The sequence below is a fragment of the Macadamia integrifolia genome, chromosome 14 (assembly GCF_013358625.1).
Source record: "Macadamia integrifolia cultivar HAES 741 chromosome 14, SCU_Mint_v3, whole genome shotgun sequence".
Taxonomy (NCBI): domain Eukaryota; kingdom Viridiplantae; phylum Streptophyta; class Magnoliopsida; order Proteales; family Proteaceae; genus Macadamia; species Macadamia integrifolia.
The window spans coordinates 25,010,297-25,031,265 of record NC_056570.1 but is presented as its reverse complement, the minus strand read 5'-3'; the positions used below and the strand labels follow the sequence as shown (position 1 = coordinate 25,031,265).

The window sequence follows — 20,969 nt, the reverse complement described above, 5'->3', positions numbered from 1 at the left end:
GGTCACCCTAAAAGTTAGAAACAAACATTGGGATGACTACAGCATTGCTAAAGGAAAGAAGTTTCATTGGCCAATAAGCATTCTTGTTCATTGCATAAAGTATACACTAGTTATGCCACACTCTTATAAAAATTAATATTTTAGGCTTATTGATAAATAATTGAAAAGGCCAACATATTTACAGGGTTAATTTTCTTTTCTATTTTTTAATAAGTAATTTGGGGTTACATTTTGCTTAAGATGGATGAGAAAAACTAAGAATGGAATCAAAATCATTAATTGTTATCCATCTTTTTCCCCAGGCTCTCGTTTATAGAATTTTATGTATGCATGGGAAGAATACAAGAAAATCAAGGGAATGTTAAAGGTCCTGTATTCGTCCAATTAAGGCAGCGTTTGATGAAGGCGTCCTTTCTTCTTATGATACAAAAAATACAATATTCAAATGCTATTGCAAATATCTCAAGGGAAGGGGAAACAGAATCACAACCGAAGGCAGCGTAGCATCTGTAAGCACAGCTGAGCCCTCACATTCAAGTATTTAGTGCAACTCTTTCTAGTTTCAGTTCAGATTTATTTCGTGATTTTGAAATTCCAACAAATGCAATGAAGCAATCTATATACTCAGAAAGTCACAGACTGCAATTGCATATATTATTCACAAATATACAACAAACAGGCAGAAAAATGCATGCAGGCAGGTGTGGACATACGTTTACCATGTTTACACATATATTTACTTCTAAAAAATAACTGACAGTAAAATCATGGCCAAAAAATGTATTTCATTGATTATATACAAATATTCTCCCACAAGTGAAAATTTTAAGTACTGAAAGTCACAGGCACAGATAAATAATACAGGCCTTCCAAAACCAAATATTTAGAAAGCAGGGTATTTTTTTAAACCTGCAGACTTGGTCCTAGGTTGGTAAATGTGTATGACCCACAACAAAAACAAAATTCTCATGTTTATTGATCTCCTGTTTTCATAGCACTAAATTGAATAGTAGGTTCCAGGCAATTCTTTGCCTGTCCAATGTAAATTCCCAAGACCCACCAAATTAAAAATAAGTGATGCATCAACAGCCAAATAGTAGTATCTCATGAAAAGAAAAACTGCATGAACCTCATATGTGACAGTCCCTCCAGAAGTAGCGGGTTGACGAAGTGTCACTGTAGACACAGCGCCACTGGCTGAAAGAATGCACACAGCCCTTGGCCCTTGCTGGGAAAATGACATTATTTTTGTAGCAATGTCCTGCACGAGATGACATACAAATTCAAGTTATAATATTTCCTTGGGCTCAGCACTACCTCACAGACAATTTCAGTCAAGAGATACTATAAAGCCAATTGAAGGTCCAAAAGGTGAGATGCAAAAGAAATTTCAAAATCAATCAAGATTGAAGGCTTTTAACTATACCAGATCTGACAAATTACAGTGACCAAGTAGGTAAGTAGTGTGTTGGGAAAGGAAAAATGAATCTAATCTTCATAAGAACATCATAAAGAGAAAATTTGTGGAGAAATGGAAGAACACACTATAGCTACATCATGTTGAGCATTGTCCATATTCTTTTAAATGAAAGTATCCATATCTTTTCGGAAATCTTCTGAAAGGCAGTCCTTTGGCTTCCAAGTATGAGAACACGATGGACCAAGTACCATTAATGGGGGATCCGAGGTTGACTAAATAACTAAGTCAAGTTTCCCCTTCATGAGAAAAGCTAGCGGTTTATGATTCAATGTGCAATTTCAAACGAGGGGAAACAATGAAAAGTAATAGAAGTACGAAATACCTCCCCTACTGGAATGGTGATGATATGTGGAGTAAAACCCATTCCAGCAGAACCAGAGAGCCATTCACCTAACAAGACAACAAACCATTAGCAAATGTCACTAATATACCCAAAAGAAAAAGTCAATAAGTTAATGTAAAGAAAAAAAAACACTATAGTTACTGCAGAATAAAAAATTCAGTAATAAAAAAAAAAAAAAATATATATATATATATATATAAAAAGCCACAGTATAAAAGAACAATGTTTTTACAATTTTTGGGTATAAATGTGCAGATGGAGCAAAGGTGGAAGAATAATCAAGGACAGAGCCAAACAGGTGCTTCTTTAGACAGGAAAAGCTCCGACTAAACCACCCCCTTCTTCATATCTCCCATTGTTCTTGTAAGGATGAAAATAACAACCGCCACCAGTTAAAGCTAACAAGTGACAACCAAAATGACCTTCACTCAAATCTGTTACAAGAAAGAGTTGCACGGCACTTAACCTAGGGAAGCCATGGACATTGAAATGTTGGCATGAATTGGAGCCAAATACCAAAATAAAAAACAAAAAATGGGAACTTGTGCCCGTCAACTATTAAGATTGGGGGAATACAGATCACAAATCCTATGAACCCAGAAATTGATACTAGTATGTTTTATAATAATGACTAGTCTTCTATCAATATTCGTAATGCTTCTGATTGTGTAAATTAAGCAGAAAATACGTTAGCAACATACAAAATAGTCTGCATGATACAGCTTAAAATTTAAGATACTCTGGAACAGAAGGAAGAACAATGCCTCATGGCCTCATGGGCAACAGAAATTTATGAAATCAAAACTTTCAAAATAGGATCTTTGTTGAGAAAAAGTGAAACCAGATCCACTTCTCTCATTCATTACAATTTATACGGAGAAGTAATTCGAAGTTTAGGATTACAAACCAAGAGAAGCTAATTGTTGCTTCCTGCCAGTCCCCGGTGGCCTTCCCCTACCCCGCTTCTGAGTTGGTGCGATCGACGATGAGGCTGGAGGAGCAGAGGAGGACAAGGGAGATAGTGCCAACGACACGGTACCATCAGGGCCGTACTTCCGAGGTCTACCCCTTTTCCTCCGAACAGGCTCTCCTTGCGGCAACCCAGTTGGTCCTGGAACACTCACGTTACCGCTATGGGGTGTAATGGCCGACGAAGTCTCTACTTGAAATGTCGATCCAGCAGAACTGCCACCAATATTTGATTGCATTGGCATGGTTGGACTAGACAATGGACGAATACCAGGCGGTCCATGTAACCCAGTCTGAGCTCCTGGCCCTGACCCTGCTACTCCTCTCTGTTGCTGAAGCATAAAATAAGATGCAGACCCAGGTAACGCCATGGCTTCTCTCCCATCCATGCATTTACTTATCAACTGATCACACACACACTTGGGCTACTTTTTAATGGATAAACCAAACCTCCTACGCTTCCTTATCCACAACTTTGGAGAAATCCACTAGGCTCTCAGCCTCTCCTAATGGTCGAATGAAAGAGATCGGCAGACTATGATCTGAACGAAAACAATTTCGTAACTGGAATTCCCATAGAGGTGTTTGATTTGGGTAAGCTACACGATTGTAATGAAGAGAACAGGAATTGATTGTGCCTTGATTCTGAACCAAAGCACAATCCCTTTATTTCAAAGTTACTAAAATCCTATGGCAAATGCTTCCATCAGAGCACGAACAGTAATCCAAACGCCAAATGCAGTTGAATTAAAGATCAAACGTCTTCTTTAAACCGAAGCAGAATGGGAAGCGGTCCAAAAAGAAATGCGAAGAGGCCCAATGCTGACACATGAAAACAAAGACAGGGAATCTAGAGAGAGAGAGAGAGAGAGAGAGAGCTTTAAAAAAATGAAAAAGAAGAAGCCCAACGCTGACAATTTAATAAGTTCGTTCCACGATTCCACCAGATATTTTAAGAGCAAAACTGGCTCCACGTAAACGAACAAAAAGGATTTCAAATTTCAAGACACCGGACTCAAATTAAAGCTATAAATTTGAACTCTACAAAGCTTGGGAAACCCTAGATTACAAAGCTTCATCGGGAAGACAAGAATGGAGAAAGAGAAAGGGCGAACAACGGAAACAAAAGGCCAAAAGCTGACAACAGCAAAAATCTCAGAAAGAAAAAGCAAAAGTTAAAGGTGGAACATAGTTGCACTCTCACCGATCGATCACAAACCTAAAGGTTAAAACCCGAAGCTTCTGCTGAAGAAATGCAACCTCAGGAGAGTGAAGCAGCAAAAGTACGACTGAGACAAGCTTTAAAAACCTTCAACAAAGTTAAAATCCCAAGGAAAAAAAACTCAACCCTCAGAAAGCAGTTCTTCAACCAGACCCATATAACAAAAGAAAATTCTAAGCAGAAACCCACTAACGATTTGATCTTGGAAGCTCCTGGAGAGAAAATGCAAGGAGCCGAATAAGAGAATATGAACTTACAAGGAAGAACAGAGCAGAACAGAACAGAGACCCTGAAATGAATTTTTGGGGGATTTCTTTTTTTATGGAAATGCTTTGAAAGTTATAAGTTTGAATTAAAGGGCAAATGCTTTGAAAGTTATAAGTGTGAATTAAAGGGCAAATACTTTTTACCAGTCAGGGACGAAAATTTCTGACTCCGAGGCCGAGAGGTAATTACAGAAGACGCCATTGGAGGAAAGGGTCTGGCACTCTGGCTGGCATTTCTGGGAACTCTCTGAGAAAGGTCAGTGTGGGACTGTGGCTGTGTGCCCTCATAACAATACAATACATAATAATGAAGGGAAGAAAGGTAGGTTAGAGAGAGAAACTGTGAGAGAGAGAGAGAGGGGTCACCCCTTCCAACTTCCAAATTCCAACTACAGTCTACAAGCCCTCACCGTCCCCGTCCCATGCAAAGTTTTCTAGGGCATAGAGCACTATTGAGTCTCTGACGACCATTTTGCTTTGCACTCAGAAACAGTAGAGAGAAGAAGAGAGAGAGAGAGAGAACAAAAGCATTTTTTGCTCCTCCTTTTTCTTTTAAATATTTTAGGAAAACGGATTTTGCTATTATCCGTTAATAATAGTGGATTTGGATAAACAACAAATATACGTCCTCGTCTATCTTTTTCAAAAATTTGTATTGGTCCTTTTAATCTTTATCCATCCTTTGTACCCAAAAAAATCTATATCTATGCAAATACTTGCATAGATTTTTTTTTTTTCTTGTCACTATCATTAGCGAAGTATAAGACTTCCTTATTTGCCGCATGATAGAAGATGTGCTAATCATGGGATAAAGAATCACGCAAATATCTCATTGATACAATTTCAATTTAAAATGGATAGAATAATGTATATTTAATAGAGTAACCTATTACCCATGTACTATCATGAGGCAAATAGTATTCTATAAAAACAAAGTAGCAAATGATGAAGCATTATACTTCCTCATAGAATAATCACTTTTTTTTTATTCTTTCAACAAAATATATTTTTAATTCTACTAAAAAATAGTAATAATAAATATATTTTTTACGGAAAACATAATATTTTTTTACATTTTTTTTTCATTCATCTTTAAATCTACCTTTTAAGTGATATATTAAGATAATTTAATTATTGGGAGGGTTCCTTACAAGGGCATTGTCCAATTCGAGTCTTGAATTTATCTTCAGAAAACACTAAAATAAAGAAACTATAGCTATATAAGTAGTATGAGTTTTAAAAGGGTGCTCTACCGCCTCTACGTGTGATTTTAAATGTCAATTGATCATGTGTAAATCTTTAACCTTTAATTGTATATTATAAGGGAATAATACTCCATTGTGATGAATTTTAGAGAATGCGTCCATGCATGTGCATGCTAAAATTAAATATTAAATATAGAAATTAAAAGAATAAATATATTACGTGGTTAGTTTTTTCAGGAATTAGTTGTTCAATCAATTGGGAGAAGGTGGAATAAGAGATGTAGAGATAATGTTGGCTCAACGTTATAGTGTTCAACATTTTCCCATAAAATATTTAAAACAAAGATGCTTATGCTTTTTTCAGAAGAAATTTTTTGAATTTGAACGAAAGAGATAAACATAAAAAAATTATTACATCATTATAATTTTTGTCTTATTATGTCTCTGATACTACTTGTTTTATTGACTTGGAAACAAAGCCTTAAACTATATTTGGTAAACATTATTGAAATGAATTATAGATAGATTTTATATTCTGATTATCATTTCAGAATGCGAAATTGACTTGCATGCCAGACGCAAAAGTTTGCAATATGAATAGGCTCATGGACATGATTGACCTTTTATATCGCACGCTGGCACATTAGGGTGTACGTGTTTCCTTTAAGAAAAAAAAAAAAAAAAATGTTTGGGTGTGGATTCACCCATAAATAATATGGGTTCCCTTTTATCTATATCGGGATTCTATTTTCTTTCTTGTGTTTATTTCCCCCTCGGGATCTGTGCTAGTTAAAAAGGAAAAATAGATGATATATTTAGTTATGTATGTTGCATCGTGATTCGTGCATAATGATGATGTGGAACTTTTGGGGGGGGGGTTTGAACAACTATACATCTATTCTGATTTTTTCACCTTAAAAACATTTTTTTGTGGAATTCTTTTACTGTATAATAGAGACGGTAACTCAGATCCAACATCCAAAAGTGCTTTAAAACATGCAAAGATGTGTTAAGATCAGTGACAAAGCATTTCATGACATTAGATCCTAGCTGCTGCTTCTATTATGCAGTAGAAGAGCCGGATCATCTACCATCTTTTCACTTTTGCTCAGTGAAAGAATTCAGATCGATATCATATCTTTGTCAATAGATACCAAAAACTAAATCCTTGCTCAAACAGAATAACAGCCTACTTGGTGGGCTTCCATGATATATTCTTTTAGATATGGAACATTTGGGTTAGGAGCTAGATATGGACTTGGGCCCACCAGATTAACTTGTTTTCTCATGGTGCATTAATCTATGTGAACTCATATAAAGGGGGGGAATGTGGCCTTGGGATTAAGACAAGGATTATATTATTAGTTAGGACCTCATTTCCATCAATAAAATAATCAAAAGTTGTTGAGGTAAATAGAAACTATCATTACCCAACCGAGTTGGGAAAGTGTGAAAATATCTTAAACAGGAAAGAATCTGAGGAAATCATCAATTCTCATTATAATATATTATATTGAAATCGGTAATTAATCTAGACAGGAAAGGAAAGGATGCCCACAGACACTTTCGTCTCCTTGAGCATATAATTAACCCTTATCTTTGATTACTAGTTCCACCTAACAATAATTAAGAAATAGAAGAGGGTTCCTTAGCAAGTGACATATACTCACATAGGGAAAGGGCATCACACCAATAAAGACTGATTTTTCATTTTTAATATCGAGGGCAGAAAGTTGATTTCAAAAGAGAGAGAGAGAGAGAGAGAGTACTGCTATACTGCTATCTAGTGTCCCAACCCGCTCAAAGATTTTTTTTCTCAATAAAATCATACATTATAAGTCAGGGGAATTTTTTTTTTTTTTTTTTTGAAGTGTGGTCATAGGGTGAAATCAGCATCTTGCTCCCTATGGAAGGGAAAATGACTCTTATGTGGATATTTCTTCGTATACAATGTACTCTCATTTGCCTTTGCGCACATGCATGAACCGCACTCAATCTCCCATAGGAAATATTTTCCCATATGAATTATTCACATATTATTAGTTATGAATGGAATGGCACGACATGTGATTATATATATTTTTTCAAGAAGGAAGAGGGTTTTATAGGGCACTGAGTGTAGTTTTGCACCAATAGAAGGGGAGGGAAACATATTCTTCAATAGGATTGGGAATTTAATGAAGAGAGACCCATGGGTGGTATGTGAAAGGTGTGCGTAAGAACCTACACTAGTGTCATGCATTTCCTCTTCCCTTACTAAATATGTGTCATCATTGGTTTTTTGAACATATAAAAAGATCAAAGTATTTTATCCCACAATAAGGAGATGAATAAGCACACCACCTGCATGTGGCAAACTAGTGGGTCAAAGTTTAAACAAGTGGTATGCAGGCAGTATACGTAGTCTTTTTCCCCCTCAAAGATAATAATTTCTCTTAATTTCATCAATTAAAGATTAATTTTTTATTTTTTATAGGATAAAAGAATCTTGGGAGCCTACCGCTTCCCACATTCAAATACAGCAGGGTGTGAAAAGACCCAATTGTCCCTATGTGCCTTGATCGATCTCAACCCTAATTTTGTCTTCTCATACGAGGCCAGATCCTCTCCTAAACCATGACGCAACAATCTCATACCATACAAGGATGTGGATTTATAGGAGGTCATGGTCACCTGGACTTGTCATACTCATACCACCAGTCTACACCCACCTCACCTATACGAAGAAAACGAGCTACTCATACCCTACGTGGAATCCCATATGTGTTGTCAATTTTATTGTCCTGTGTGTGTGTGTGTGTGTGAAGTCATTATTTGGTGAGAGGAAGAGTTGTAGAATAAACGGTGGACATTCATTTTAACGATCTTCATTGATATCTCTCAATTGTCAATTCTAATAAAGGGGTACAAGAAGACAACACATGGAACACAATCATCCCCAAGACCTCAGCTCAAGGAATCAAAATAAAGGACATTGAAACATTGAGGTTGGTTGAAGAAGGTTTAGAAGCTGCATTATGAAGCTGAAAGCATATCCTTAGTCCAGAAAATAAGGCACAAACCTACTTCTGCTACAACCTATACAGCTTCTCCAGTTATAGGCTTTTAAGGTTTTTGATTGATAAAGCTTGCGTTCCCCAGCTCTGCGTTGGCCACCAAGAGATGTGATTAATCATATATATAGTCTCTGGTATCACATTTAAAGTGGGTATTGTGTCTGAGAGCCAGTAAGAGGTGATGGAGATCAGACTTCGGAGAGTGTGGACTTTGAAGCTGGAAGCACCTTCATGACCTCTCAAGTCTCAAGTCTCAATTCAAGAAGATGACTGTGTTATGTCAGAACCATGTCAAACTACCATGTGAAACACACAGACCTCTGTCTGATCAATAACCACACTTTTGAACCGACGTCCATGGTGGTCCACTTTGGATCTTTTGCATGCGGGTTGGGCCGAGGATCTACTATTCGGATATCACTGATACGATCCTAGAAGAACTCAACCTCATAAATCAGCTTATAAGATCAGAGGACCAAGACCATATCAACCCACATCAATTCCCATAGTAAATCGATATGTGATTGTAACAACGTATCAAGGGTGTGAGCTGGTTGCCCTGTCGGTTTCAATCAGGCTTAATTAGACCCAGTGTTAAACCGAATTTTTCCGAATTTTATCAAAAATTCTGACCGAATCCGAATTAAAAATAAAATTCGGTAAAATTCATGATTTTTTCAAAAGCGAATATAAAACGTGAATAATTCGGACCGAATCCAAATTAAACCGAATTATTCGGTCCACTTAAATAGTATTTAAAAAAAACCAAAAAAAATAAAAATAATAATAATAAATAATAAAAAAAACCCAATAAACTTTTTTGACCGAATCCTTAAATTAATCAACCGAATTATTCCGAATAATTCTCCGCCCGAATAATTCCCGAATCCGAATTTACTAACTATGATTAGACCCTACCAATGTTATCAGCCGTTTAGGTAACAGGGTCTCATTGGCCATGCATAGACAAATTTCTTTTCGATCAGTCAGTTACTGATCCATAACGAGGCTCATGGTAATCGGGCTATAATGGGCTACAATCCAGCTAAATGGGTTTTTAATTGGCTAATCATGCTATAAACGGTCTGGATGCCCATCGGACTTCAACCAAACATTGTTACCAAACGGTTAGTTATCAAGCTAGCCCAGCACTGAGACGTTCCCTAACCAGCTGGTTCAGTATCAAGATTTAATTGGTTGGGCCTATTAGTGTTGACCAGCATTTAAAACTCTTAAGAGGTAGTCCCATATCTATTGTCCAGGTCTTAGTTTGTTTTAATATGCCATTGGACCATTTCCACCTAATGCTTTAGTGTTTCAAATAGATCTCCAAGTGGTAATTTCATTGACTGTCTCACTTTATTCAACATGGAAGGCTGATTTGATCATTCTAGCCAGACCCTCTGAATTAATCAAATGGCTAATTTGCCATGTCAAACTTTTGACCTTCTCCTCTTGAATTATGAGCTATCCAAACTGTTTCAAAAACTATGACTTTTCAATTGTTTCTCGAAGTTTCACTTTATTAAGTGAAAATTTTATTTAGACTCAAACTCATCACATGAGTAATAAGGTCGTCATCTCTCTCTGCCCACAAAATGTGAGGCTAAATTATAAGCTTCCAAATTGCAGGAAAATAGTCTAGACCCATCTAGCTAAGCTTCACTCAATTCACTGGTATGTTTTGGAAAGTAATTTGGTTAGGAGTTGTGTGAGGTTGTCATTCTTATGTGGGTTTGGTTGGTGAAACTATCTATCACATCTGATGAGGAATATACATAACAATGGTTAGGTTTTGGTGTTTATTAAACAAGACAATGTCTTGTTGATGGAGAAAGCTCACTTTAGAATTATTTGATTGAAATTTGATGACTTTATGTACTATCTTATTCTTAGTTGTGCCCAACATTAAAAGATGCTTTAAAGGCTATTAGATCTAGTAAAGTGTCTTGACTTATTATCCATATCCTTCCATGCCCACATGTTTGATTTCTGAATTGCTTTGATTTGGATTTTGATGTTGAAGAAATGGATCTTACACCATAATAGCTTCTCTGATTCATGCTTTCCACCTTATTTGTTCTAGCTTAACTTGTGAAGCACAAGTCTTATCTCCTATACCTAATTTACATGTGACCTAGGTGTAGAGAGTAGCCTCAAATCTTTGATTTGATTCTCTTTAGCACTCATCATGTTCACCATCCTAAGCAAAGGGAATTAAATTTGGTCCCTTCACCAGCCACACCTCTCTACAGTGGTTATCCTGAAAGCCTAAATCTTGGCTGGTTTTGTGTTGTTGAAGAAAATGTTCACTTGGTCCATAATCAAAATGACACACTTTTCAACATTAGGGGTGAGCTTTTTTGGCTTTCCCAGTGGGTTGGTTGGTGGTCCCTCATATACTTTGCTTCAACTCTTTCAGGTGAAGTATGAGACAGGCTCTTTGTGAATGGGAGTAGTGGGGTTGTGGGAGATTCATTTACAGAAGCCATTGTTATGAGTTGTTAACTTTATCAACTAAAATCATCATTATGCAATTACCACACTAAAACAAAGTATAATCTGCGAAAAGGGGGGGGGTATCTGAAGTTCGTAATCAATTGGAATTTATACATATCTATCCTAAAAGCTCAAACTATTAAATGGAGGGACTCACAGGTATATAAGGGGATTGAAAGTCTCAAGACTCAAGGGTAACCTATCGAAGGAATGGAGGTGGATCCAGAGATACTCATGTTCTGTTAGTTCCACGCCATAATCCAAAGATTTTGATTTGACGAAAACAAATTTTATTTTCTTTTACTTTTTGATTTCTTTAAAAAAAATCTTCTGCGAGAGCTGCCATTAACAGGAGCAGGAAAATGCGCTTCGTATGAAGCCATATCAATTAAACCAATTAAAACTCTAAGACTACAGTAGGTTGTTACCAGTGATGAAACAGCTTTATTTTATTTCGGCATTGCATACAAACACTAAGGCCCTGTTTGTTTAGAAGGATTTTACCACCCACATGTTGGACCCAACTTGACTATTGTCCCACCCCAAGAGCCCCTCTAAACAAACGTGGCCTAAGATATCGCACAACCAGTGAAAATAACGAACCCTTATGGCAAAATGTATGGTTACACTTTCCACCCAAAAAAAAAAATATATGTATGGTAAGCCCTAATTAAATCAATGAGGAAATGTCTTTATTACTGGTAAGATTTATGCCCACGGTTAAATATTGCTACATAGTGAGAATTTTTTTTTTAATGATTAAAAGTAATAAAATTTCTATGAGAGAGAGAGAGATACATACATATGTAGCATATAATTTCTTGACAACAGCTTTATAAGTTATCCCTTTCAAAAAATAAATGAATTTCATCAAAGTGTGATTTTCGATGAACAAAAAAATTAAAAAAAGAGGGCCAAGGCCAAGCTTCTTCCGCTGATGCTGATTCGGGTAGTATCTTAGCTAGTCTATCAAATTCCTCTATTGATTAAAACTCAAATTGTTCTCTTTGTTTAAAAAGCAGCTACCACAAACTTTTCATCTCACTCCACGGTTTTAAAATCAGATCGAAATAGGTGGAGTAGGTTGATTCAACTTGGAATCAATGTCATCGAACGCTGCTGATTCTGATGAACCCCAACTCGGAGAACACCGAGTTATACAGAGTCTGCTCAAGTATGATCAGTTGCAGCCAAGTTTCAGCTGAGTCAGATTCTAAAACAATACCAATTTTACATGGCATAACCAGAACATATATTTGTCAATGCCTGGTTTTCAATCCCTTTCGCTATATCCATTTTGAAATTCGAACTAGGGTGGGATGGCGCAAAACATATCAGGACCTAAACTAGGCTTTTCAGCCAACAGGGTGGGCTAAGGTTGAGATTTCCAAGCATGGGTTGAGGCTTTGGGTTAAACCCATTTCGGCCTTGCACCGGTTGATTGGGCCTGACAGCCCAACCTTGGTTCGGGGAGGGCCTAGACTGAGCCCTAGAAACCCTAAGCAGGCATTGGGTTTTCAAAACCCACTCCATCCAGCCCTGTTGCAACATAGTTCTACTGACTCAAATTCATTGGATCTTTACATCTGAGTGTTGAGATGAGAGCTTTTCCTCACAGATTTCATCCAAACCATAAGAACAACAGCAAAGAAATCCACCACATTCTCAAAGGTATACAGAGATATTGCAACTTTACAAGGTGAGATTTAAGAACCAACAGACCAATAGAGGAATTCATTATACATCCCATTGGCTATTCTAAGGTTCAGCTCATGGCGCCTTTAGCTCTAAAATGAAAGACACAACCATCAAAGAAAAATGGAATTTGAAACCAGAACCCTTGTTTTCTCCTTTTAATGTCAGAAAAGAAGAGTGCTTAACAAAATACATCCAAGATGGATACAAATCTCAGAAAAACTGGCCTTAAAAACCAGGTTAAAGGTGAAGGAAACATAAGACCATATCAACCCACAACAAATCTCTTAAGCCTGATTTGTTTAATGAAAAATATAGTGGGGTAGTAGATTGTATGGTTTTCCAAAACAAGCATGCGTTTGTTTGCTTTGGGTGGGAATAAGAAGAGACAACATGTATGAATCAATAGATTATTTTTCTAAAAAAAAGAGAAGAGAATATGTACAAATCAAGGATTCTTGTTTGCTAATGTGGCAAGTCATTTATCACACTCCACCATTCTTAAAAGTTTTATCATTTTGAATAAGATTTTGTGAAAAAAAGAATTGAATGTATAGACCTCACCGTTCACCATTGTTTCCTTTCCTGACTTTCTTATTCTTTAACTCCACACATCTTTACAAAAAAAACAAAAACAAAAAAAAGAACAACACCACACGAGTCCCACACTTCCAATGATTCACCCATTTGTACCCATCAAACAAATGCAGCCCTAAAAACAAGTGTGATAATAAAATGTGTGGGATCTGTGTAAAGGAATCAGAAAACAGGAAATTAAAGGATGGTAAAAACAAGGGATTAGAGAAATGTGTAGGACCCAAACACTTTCCCTCTCTTCTCCTTAATGTCCTAAAAAACAGTAGGATTTTCCTACCTGTACAAACAAACAAGCGAATTTTCTAGAATTTAAAGCGAAACATATCAATTATCCAAGCAACCACCCCATTATTTTCCATCAAACAAACTCAACCTGATGGAACCAATGTGGGACCAACCCCCATATAATTGATATGGGATCGTAGCAAAGTACCTGGTGGCTTCTAAGTCTCTAAGATTCCTCTGCAAAATTCTTCACCTTGATTCTCAGCCAATGCCAGGTGACATAGACACACAAGGTATGACTAAAAGAGTAGCTCTATGTTAACAGACACCCACAGATTAAAATGGTTGATGGATTCGCTTCTTCAAGAGATTGGAAAGCTACAGAGAGCATTAACCACAAATTGGGTACTCGGCCCTTTCAGATTTTCCATTAATAACCCCACTAGCTACTACCTACTTAGAGTGAGGTCAGTGAACAGTCAGAAACCTAAGTCTTCAGGGAAAAAAATTAATTGAGAAAAACTCATCTTTTTTGTCTCAAACCATGAAATTATTCAACAAGATAATAGATCATTTAACACATTCTACTTCACTCAGGTGTGTTATCAAACAAAAAATGCATCCACACAAAGCATATGTTAATGGGAATTTTAATCTGGAGAATCATGTCCTGCTTTTCTTATTTTTTAACATGAAACACTCAAAAAGGATCAAAATAACATGTTAAACAAAAGCCTGTTGATGGCCTTGTAAACATGCTCTCCAGAGATCCACCGACGGGAAGGGTGGCTACAAACTGCAATGTCTAAATAATCACCAATATCTACAATGAAAAACATTAAATTATTAGCTATTTCGATACTTCAAAATTTTTAAATAGCCTCAATTTTTGTGATTTAGATGACATAGAAGAAGCTTGCAATTTTGTTTCATATCTCAACCAAGTCCAAGATCCAAACTTCATCTGGAAAAAGGAAAAAAAAAAACATATCTGAAGTCTTCAAATAAGTAAGCACTTGAATGTCCTTGATCAATTGAGAGTTTAGAGAGCAAACAAAAACAAAAATTCAGGTACTGCAAACCAAAATAAATCCATGAATCAACCACTATACAGAGGAAGACTACATAATATGAATCAACCACTATGAATCAGAAAACCTATCTTGCACATTTAAAATTGAAGCTACAAGCTGGTGGACAAGAATATAGAAACTACATGACCCTAAAACCTTCAAACCAGTGCCAGAGGATCTGTAACATAAAAACCATCTATATCTTGCACGATTAAAATCAAAAGAATGAAATCACGAATGAGTTCATATGCAATCTTTACAACTGATTTCTTCCTTCCATATAGCGATTTTGGGAACAAAAATGAATCTAATTCTATCAATTCAGTACGTTTGAAAATCCTTTAATTGATTAGCTCAATAATCACAAATTTCGACTCGTTCATTCGAAGAATTGCAGTAATTATATCAACAAGACCATGACCATGACCATAACCAACAAAAGTTTCCTATTGGAGTTAAAATGTAAACAACAAACAGTGAGACATCAGAAAATTGGAAATTTCCTCGTTTACGTTACAAAGTGAGAATGTCTTTAGAACCCAAAAGAGATCCTACAATATGAACAATACCCATTTCCAAAAACTGAAATTTATTCAACCTCCATTGCTTGGGCAGCTTTAGCCTTTGCCAATGCTGTCAATTTGGTCTTCACTTTTTTCTTCCCAACTTGAAAGCCACCCGAACCCTTCTTTTTCTTCCCACTACCATCAATCTGAACCCACAAAAACAAAAAATCCCTTTTTTTTATTTTCAATTTCCCCTCATAAGAACATGTTTAGAAGACTGAATCCATGAATCAGAAACCCAAATAATATAAACTACGAAATTGAAAACCTAGGAGGAAAAATAATGTTCAGAAGAGGTCTTTAACTTAGAATGAGAGAGGGTTGTGGAGTAGCTTACTTTCATCTTAGTCTTTTTCATCTGGAATTTTTTTTGCCTCTTCTCTTTCTCTTCTTTCTCTCCTAATGAAACCCAACAAGAAACAAGTAGATCAAAAGATACATGTTAAGATTAAAGTACAGAAGTTAATCAATATAAATAGGGCATTGAAAGAATGGAGTGGAGAGGCAAAGAAAGATTTGATTATTAAGGGGCTGTACTTTGTAGGTCGAATTCGTACTGTTTCTTCCGTCGCGATAAGCTGTTCTTCTTCGACATCTCCCCCTAATTTAACTGTTCAGCGCTGCTACCTCTCCTTCCTTCGCAAACAGTCGAACTGAAAACCCTAAACAGAAAGTTCAAGTTTTTGCCCCTGTGGTATCTAAAAGAATGCTGCCGACGAAGAAACACTTTTTAAATGACAAACATACCCTTGATTGATGTGCAAATGACATGCAAAAAAGGTTAAAATATGAGAAACATGGGCCAAGTAGGAGATCCGGGGCCTAGCAACTTGACGAGGGCATGGACATTGAATGGATCAGCCCAAGCAAGAGAGAGATGGGCCTACAAAATCAAGTTTAAAAACCTAATTGGATACAGCCTTATCCATTTCCATTTGAATAATTTTCTTTATTATTATTTTTTTGGTAAAAAAGGATTTATTTATTGAGAACGGATTACATTCCTGGAATCCGAAACAACATCAGCAGATACAAAAGGATCAGAATTGGGTCAAACTATTCTATCTAAAATAGATAGAGCCCTCCTAGCACGGGAATCAGGTACAACATTAATATCCCTTGGAATGAACTGATAAGATACCCTGTCCATGTAAGTTTCTAGTTGTCGAATATCCGTGAGGATGAGACCAATAGAAATTACAGGGTTCTTTTCATGCTCTGTGAGTGATGTGACCACCTCCATATTGTCACACTCAATAGTAAGATCAAAGATGTCTTTGCCTCAAAGTTTGGGTCCTCATATGTGAGAATTTGCAGCAATGCAAGAACAAAATTTTAATTATGTGGGGATTGAGGATTTTAGGGTTTCTTATATATTAGGGGTGTCAAGTCCGAACCCGGTCAGACTGAGCTTGATAGTTTGAAGCCCGAACTAGCCTGATTTTATTAGTAAATGTGTCGGGGTTTAACCTGGCCTAGTTATAATATGTCATACTAGTGCAAGGCTACTCCCCCGATAGATGCCCAATCGATTAATAGCCAGACTCAACCGACAGGTTTAAAACCTGTTTATGGCTCACTCAGAATTTGTTTAGAGCATGTTTACTGAGTGCAGTATTTTTAAAGCCTGTTTAGAGATAAAATGTGTCATTAGTCTATTTAAAGTCCGTTTAGCCCTATTAAAGATCGACACCCGATCAACCATTTATAAATGAGACCATACCTAGCATATGAGGACCAATTAGTTAAACATGCCAGTCACGGTGCAAGGCCCTTAAGTGAGGAAGCCTGATTAGGCCCAAACTAATTAACATCCCTATTACATATTGTACCGGTAAGGAAACATCACACAAATGCAAGGGAGATCACATCGTGAGGTGGTGAATGTTGCTATCGAGCACTTTTTTTTTTAGTGAAAAATTCTATAGTTTTTTCGAGTGGATTTATACATTGGTGCCGAATCACTTAAAATTCCTTGTGTTTTCTTGACTTCATCTCGTGATACACCATGTGCTTTCTTGATTACATCTCGTGAAGCACGATGTGTTCGGGAGAAGTATGTGAGACTAGAAGTCATTGGATGTGATTTGTTCTTTTTTCTCGTGGAAAACGTGTTTTGTGTTCTTGGAGAACATCGTTTACTGGGTCGAAATAAAGTTCATGGGCTTGAAGGGATTTCTTTCAGAATCTCTGTTAACCCAAAGGCTTAATTTGCTCCTCAAAACTGTAACTAATTGTGCCCAAAGATCTGTTGGCAGGAACCGATCAATCTCTAATTCAACCTCTCACCTAGTGAAGGTAGACTGAAACTTAAATAGTTTCAATGTACTACAGTGTATAGGGTGAAGCCCAACCGATCATGCGCATGTCTCTTGTTCTAAAGAATGTAACAATATGATTTGAATCTGTAATTATTTTTATAAAGTAGATGGATAATGTTTCATACAATACTTGGCACACCATAGCTACCTCTCTAGGTACTACAATATTTAATTATACATCTTCCTGTATGAAAACCCAACACAACCAATGTCACACCAAAATCTTAAAAAGGAATACAAACTATGTCTACCCACTAGAACATATGTAGCAGATCATGACCACCATTGCCCTGAAGAACTGAAGATATATGCAGTCCTCAACAAGTCCCTGGTCATGATACAATGTGTATATTATTATTCAATAACCATCCATGATTAATAATGTCTCTTTAAATCTACTTGGGAGCCATTGCTGGTTCAACTTCGAATTTCATAGGGAAGCCACCGGATTTTGGAGCTGGTGCGACGAAACCAGAGCTTTTCATCTCAGACAATGCTCTTCGCGCGTTTGCTCCTTGTGCTTCACATAATTTGGGAAGAAATATGCCTGCAATTTACGTTTTACGGATATAGTAAATATAATTTAGTGGCTAGCTTTTAAGGATGAGTTCTAACAAATAGTATCAGAGCTAATATATATCAATTTACCTTCACCAGCAGCGAGATTGAAGAAGAGATCAACGATGTTGGGGCAGCTATGGTAGCAACAAGAAGAACAAAGCTTGTGAGTAAAGCGAGACTCCAAGAGGGAATCAGAAGATATCCCCAACGAGTTGCGGTCCAAACCACAAGCCTCAATGCATTGGTCTGTTTCAATCAAATCCTTCACATTCTCTGCCTCTATCTCTGATGTCCGGCAAATGTAAACCTCCTCTCCGCTCCTCTTCACGCTCTTCTCAAGCACACATCTCTTCCCTGCTGATGATACCGCAAATGAGCACTTGTCCTTCTCCAGTTTCTCACAACTGATGGTTCCTTCTCCTGCAACCCATCATTTAAGCTTTAGATTATGATCCAAATACTAGTACAAATTTGAAGAACTCATGTGGATAAAGTACATAAAACATACCTAGGGTGCCTTGCACACATAGAGTGAGAGCAAGAGCCAGACAAGCCAGAGCCTTCAAGCATAAAAAAGAAGCCATATCTGTGCTCCAATCAAACAAGGTAAGAAAGAGAAAGAGGTTTGGGTTGGAGGGATGTTTGGAGGTATTGTTGCTTGGGTTGGGGAAGATCCATGGGATGTAGAGGGCTATTTATAAGGTTATGAAGTGAATAAACAAAAGCCCTTGTCAATGGTGGAAGTAGTGGGGGAAATCACCAGCTGAAAACGAGGAAGGATTGGGGTTGGTGTGAAGAGGACCTGAGCGGAAGGAAGCCTTAGAATTTGGGTTTTGTTGACAGTTCTTTAACTAATTTCTTTGTTCTTTGGTCCATAGAGTCAACATTAGTTCCCAAAGTCATGGAACTAAATATGGCTTTATAATCTCCTTGACAATTGCCTCTTTTAAGGTTTAAAGCATGGTCCGAAAACTCAACAATATTTACTTGAAATTTTGAAAATTTTTATTTTTTTTATTGAAACGAAATGGAATATGAAATACAAAATGTATGTAATTTCGGTCATCTCGCTCATTTTAGCCCAAAAAATACATTGTTTCGTAGAAATTTCGGCCATCTCGATCATTTCGCTTTGTTGATTGTGCTAATTGGCCATGTCAGCCATTAGCACCCCATAATGACCAGCGAAATACATGAAAAAAAAAAAAAATACACCATTTAATTAAAAATTTCGATAATATTTCAGTGATTTTGAAACTGTCGAAACTAAGGGTGTTAATTGATTCAGTTTCGGTGTATACAATGCGGTTTGATTCGGTTCACATTTATTTGGATGAAAGCAAAACCGCATCATTTATTAAACAGTTGCACTTTCTAAAACCACAATCTTTTAGTAAATGGTTTTGTTTTTATAGTTTTTAAATGGTGTCAGTTTCAAGGTTTTAAACTATTTTGATGGGGGTTTATTTTATACGGTTTCTAAAGGGTTAGCAATCGATTTGTTAGTTTATTCGCGTACTTATAAAATTTGTTTTTGTTGATAAATGCTTCAATCTTGAGGCATTGAACAAGCAAAGATATAACTACATAACTACATAACTACATAATAGGAGTAAATTATTAAATATACTCTTCGACAGCCCCTATGGTTTTTAATTTTTTCCTAAATTAAAGTATTATGTTTTGTTAAAACAACCAAATATTTTATCGTTATACGGGTTAATCAGATTGATTTGACAATTAAACGGTTCAGTTTCCATGGTGTCAATTTGGTTTGAAACCATGTTAAAAAGTTAAAACTGATCCGATTCCATTTAACTAATCGATCTAAAACTTGAAACCAGAACCAAACCATTTACTAAAATGTTTTACAATTTCTATATAAACGGCTTGATTCGATTTTTATAAACGGTTTCAATTTCAAATTCACATCCATAATCGGAACACTGAAATAAAACGAGTACTCATAGCTCACCTCCCTTTCTTCAAAATTTCGTTGCATTTTTTACTTAATTATAACGATATGAAGTCATTAGTCATAAATCGTGATTTCTTAAAGGTTTTTCTTCTTCTTCTTCTTCTTCTTAGGAAAGGACTAAGTAGTAGTCTTCCTTGCCCGTCAATCACGGGTGAACCCAACCCTAATCGTAATGACTGCTGCTTCTTTGACTAGTTTGAGGGTTTTTAACGGAATTTTCAAACTACAGGACTGGAGATCAGATCGATCACTATCAATTTGTTGAAACTTTGAAGGTACATTTGATCAAACCCATTACAGACACGTGTTGATTTAACCTTTTTAACTTCTTCTTTTCTTCCATTGATGCTCTTCTTTCTTCTCTGCAACTTTAGGCTTTCAGTTCAGTGGGACTTTCAGACATTTACCAAACCGTCAGGTGCGGAGGAAATCTCGTTGTTTGATTAATTAATCCACATTTATAAAATGGATTGATCTTTGTCAAGGTGTTGGGTCAATAGGTTACAGTAGGAGTGTCAATAGGTCGGGTTGGGTCGATTTCAATTGTGTCTAATCAAGTTTCCTCATTTTAAGATTTGAGTCGGATGAATCTTTACACAAGGGAACTGGAACTCCCAATTCACTTACGCAAGATTCTTGACACGTCAAGAGAATAGTTAAACGATTAGTTAAATTGTCTTATATTTTCAAGACTTCAATAAATAAATAAATAAATAAGAAAATAAGAATCCCAACAAACAAGAAAATTGTATTCTCCTTTGAATCCATTAGCAATTTCATTCCTATTGAAACACTTAGAGATTATTTTAATTTTTTCTTATACCTTTTCTCTCCTTCTCTTTTGATTCCATTGGTAATCTAATTCCTATTAAAACACTAGAGATTATCTTAAAACCCCAACACTACCATCATC

At 36.5% G+C, this 20,969-nt stretch overlaps 3 protein-coding genes across 3 annotated transcripts in view; all 3 read right to left on the bottom strand.

Moving 5' to 3' along the window:
• LOC122061631 (AT-hook motif nuclear-localized protein 9-like) overlaps window positions 1–4,463 on the bottom strand; it is a 7,977-nt gene extending 3,514 nt beyond the window's left edge. The window contains exons 1-3 of the mRNA XM_042625034.1: window positions 2,731–4,463; window positions 1,803–1,870; window positions 1,130–1,261 (exon numbers count right to left, since the gene is read on the bottom strand). Of these exons, the coding sequence (XP_042480968.1) occupies window positions 1,130–1,261; window positions 1,803–1,870; window positions 2,731–3,181 (651 nt within the window). The 5' untranslated portion in view covers window positions 3,182–4,463. The remainder of the gene's footprint in view (window positions 1–1,129; window positions 1,262–1,802; window positions 1,871–2,730) is intronic.
• Window positions 4,464–15,053: 10,590 nt separating this feature from the next.
• Window positions 15,054–15,901, bottom strand: LOC122061633. The gene is made up of 3 exons (XM_042625036.1): window positions 15,734–15,901; window positions 15,534–15,595; window positions 15,054–15,342 (listed from the first exon to the last, which is right to left on the bottom strand). The coding sequence occupies exons 1-3, from the start codon at window positions 15,789–15,791 to the stop codon at window positions 15,220–15,222; spliced, it is 243 nt and encodes an 80-aa protein (XP_042480970.1). The 5' UTR covers window positions 15,792–15,901; the 3' UTR covers window positions 15,054–15,219.
• Window positions 15,902–17,591: 1,690 nt separating this feature from the next.
• LOC122061632 lies at window positions 17,592–18,878 on the bottom strand. The gene is made up of 3 exons (XM_042625035.1): window positions 18,587–18,878; window positions 18,166–18,498; window positions 17,592–18,064 (listed from the first exon to the last, which is right to left on the bottom strand). Exons 1-3 carry the CDS (start codon window positions 18,660–18,662, stop codon window positions 17,913–17,915), a joined length of 561 nt encoding a protein of 186 aa, XP_042480969.1. The 5' UTR covers window positions 18,663–18,878; the 3' UTR covers window positions 17,592–17,912.
• Between the last annotated feature and the right edge of the window lie 2,091 nt (window positions 18,879–20,969).

Excerpts from the sequence above, each read along its gene's own strand:
- LOC122061632 (XM_042625035.1), bottom strand. The coding sequence starts at position 18,662 with ATGGCTTCTTTTTTATGCTTGAAGGCTCTGGCTTGTCTGGCTCTTGCT. Across the intron at positions 18,499-18,586 it reads ATGTGTGCAAGGCACCCTAG|GAGAAGGAACCATCAGTTGT; the intron begins GTATGTTTTATG and ends GATGGGTTGCAG. Across the intron at positions 18,065-18,165 it reads CAATCTCGCTGCTGGTGAAG|GCATATTTCTTCCCAAATTA; the intron begins GTAAATTGATAT and ends CGTAAATTGCAG.
- LOC122061633 (XM_042625036.1), bottom strand. The coding sequence starts at position 15,791 with ATGTCGAAGAAGAACAGCTTATCGCGACGGAAGAAACAGTACGAATTC. Across the intron at positions 15,596-15,733 it reads GTACGAATTCGACCTACAAA|GAGAGAAAGAAGAGAAAGAG; the intron begins GTACAGCCCCTT and ends GGGTTTCATTAG. Across the intron at positions 15,343-15,533 it reads TGAAAAAGACTAAGATGAAA|ATTGATGGTAGTGGGAAGAA; the intron begins GTAAGCTACTCC and ends TTGTGGGTTCAG.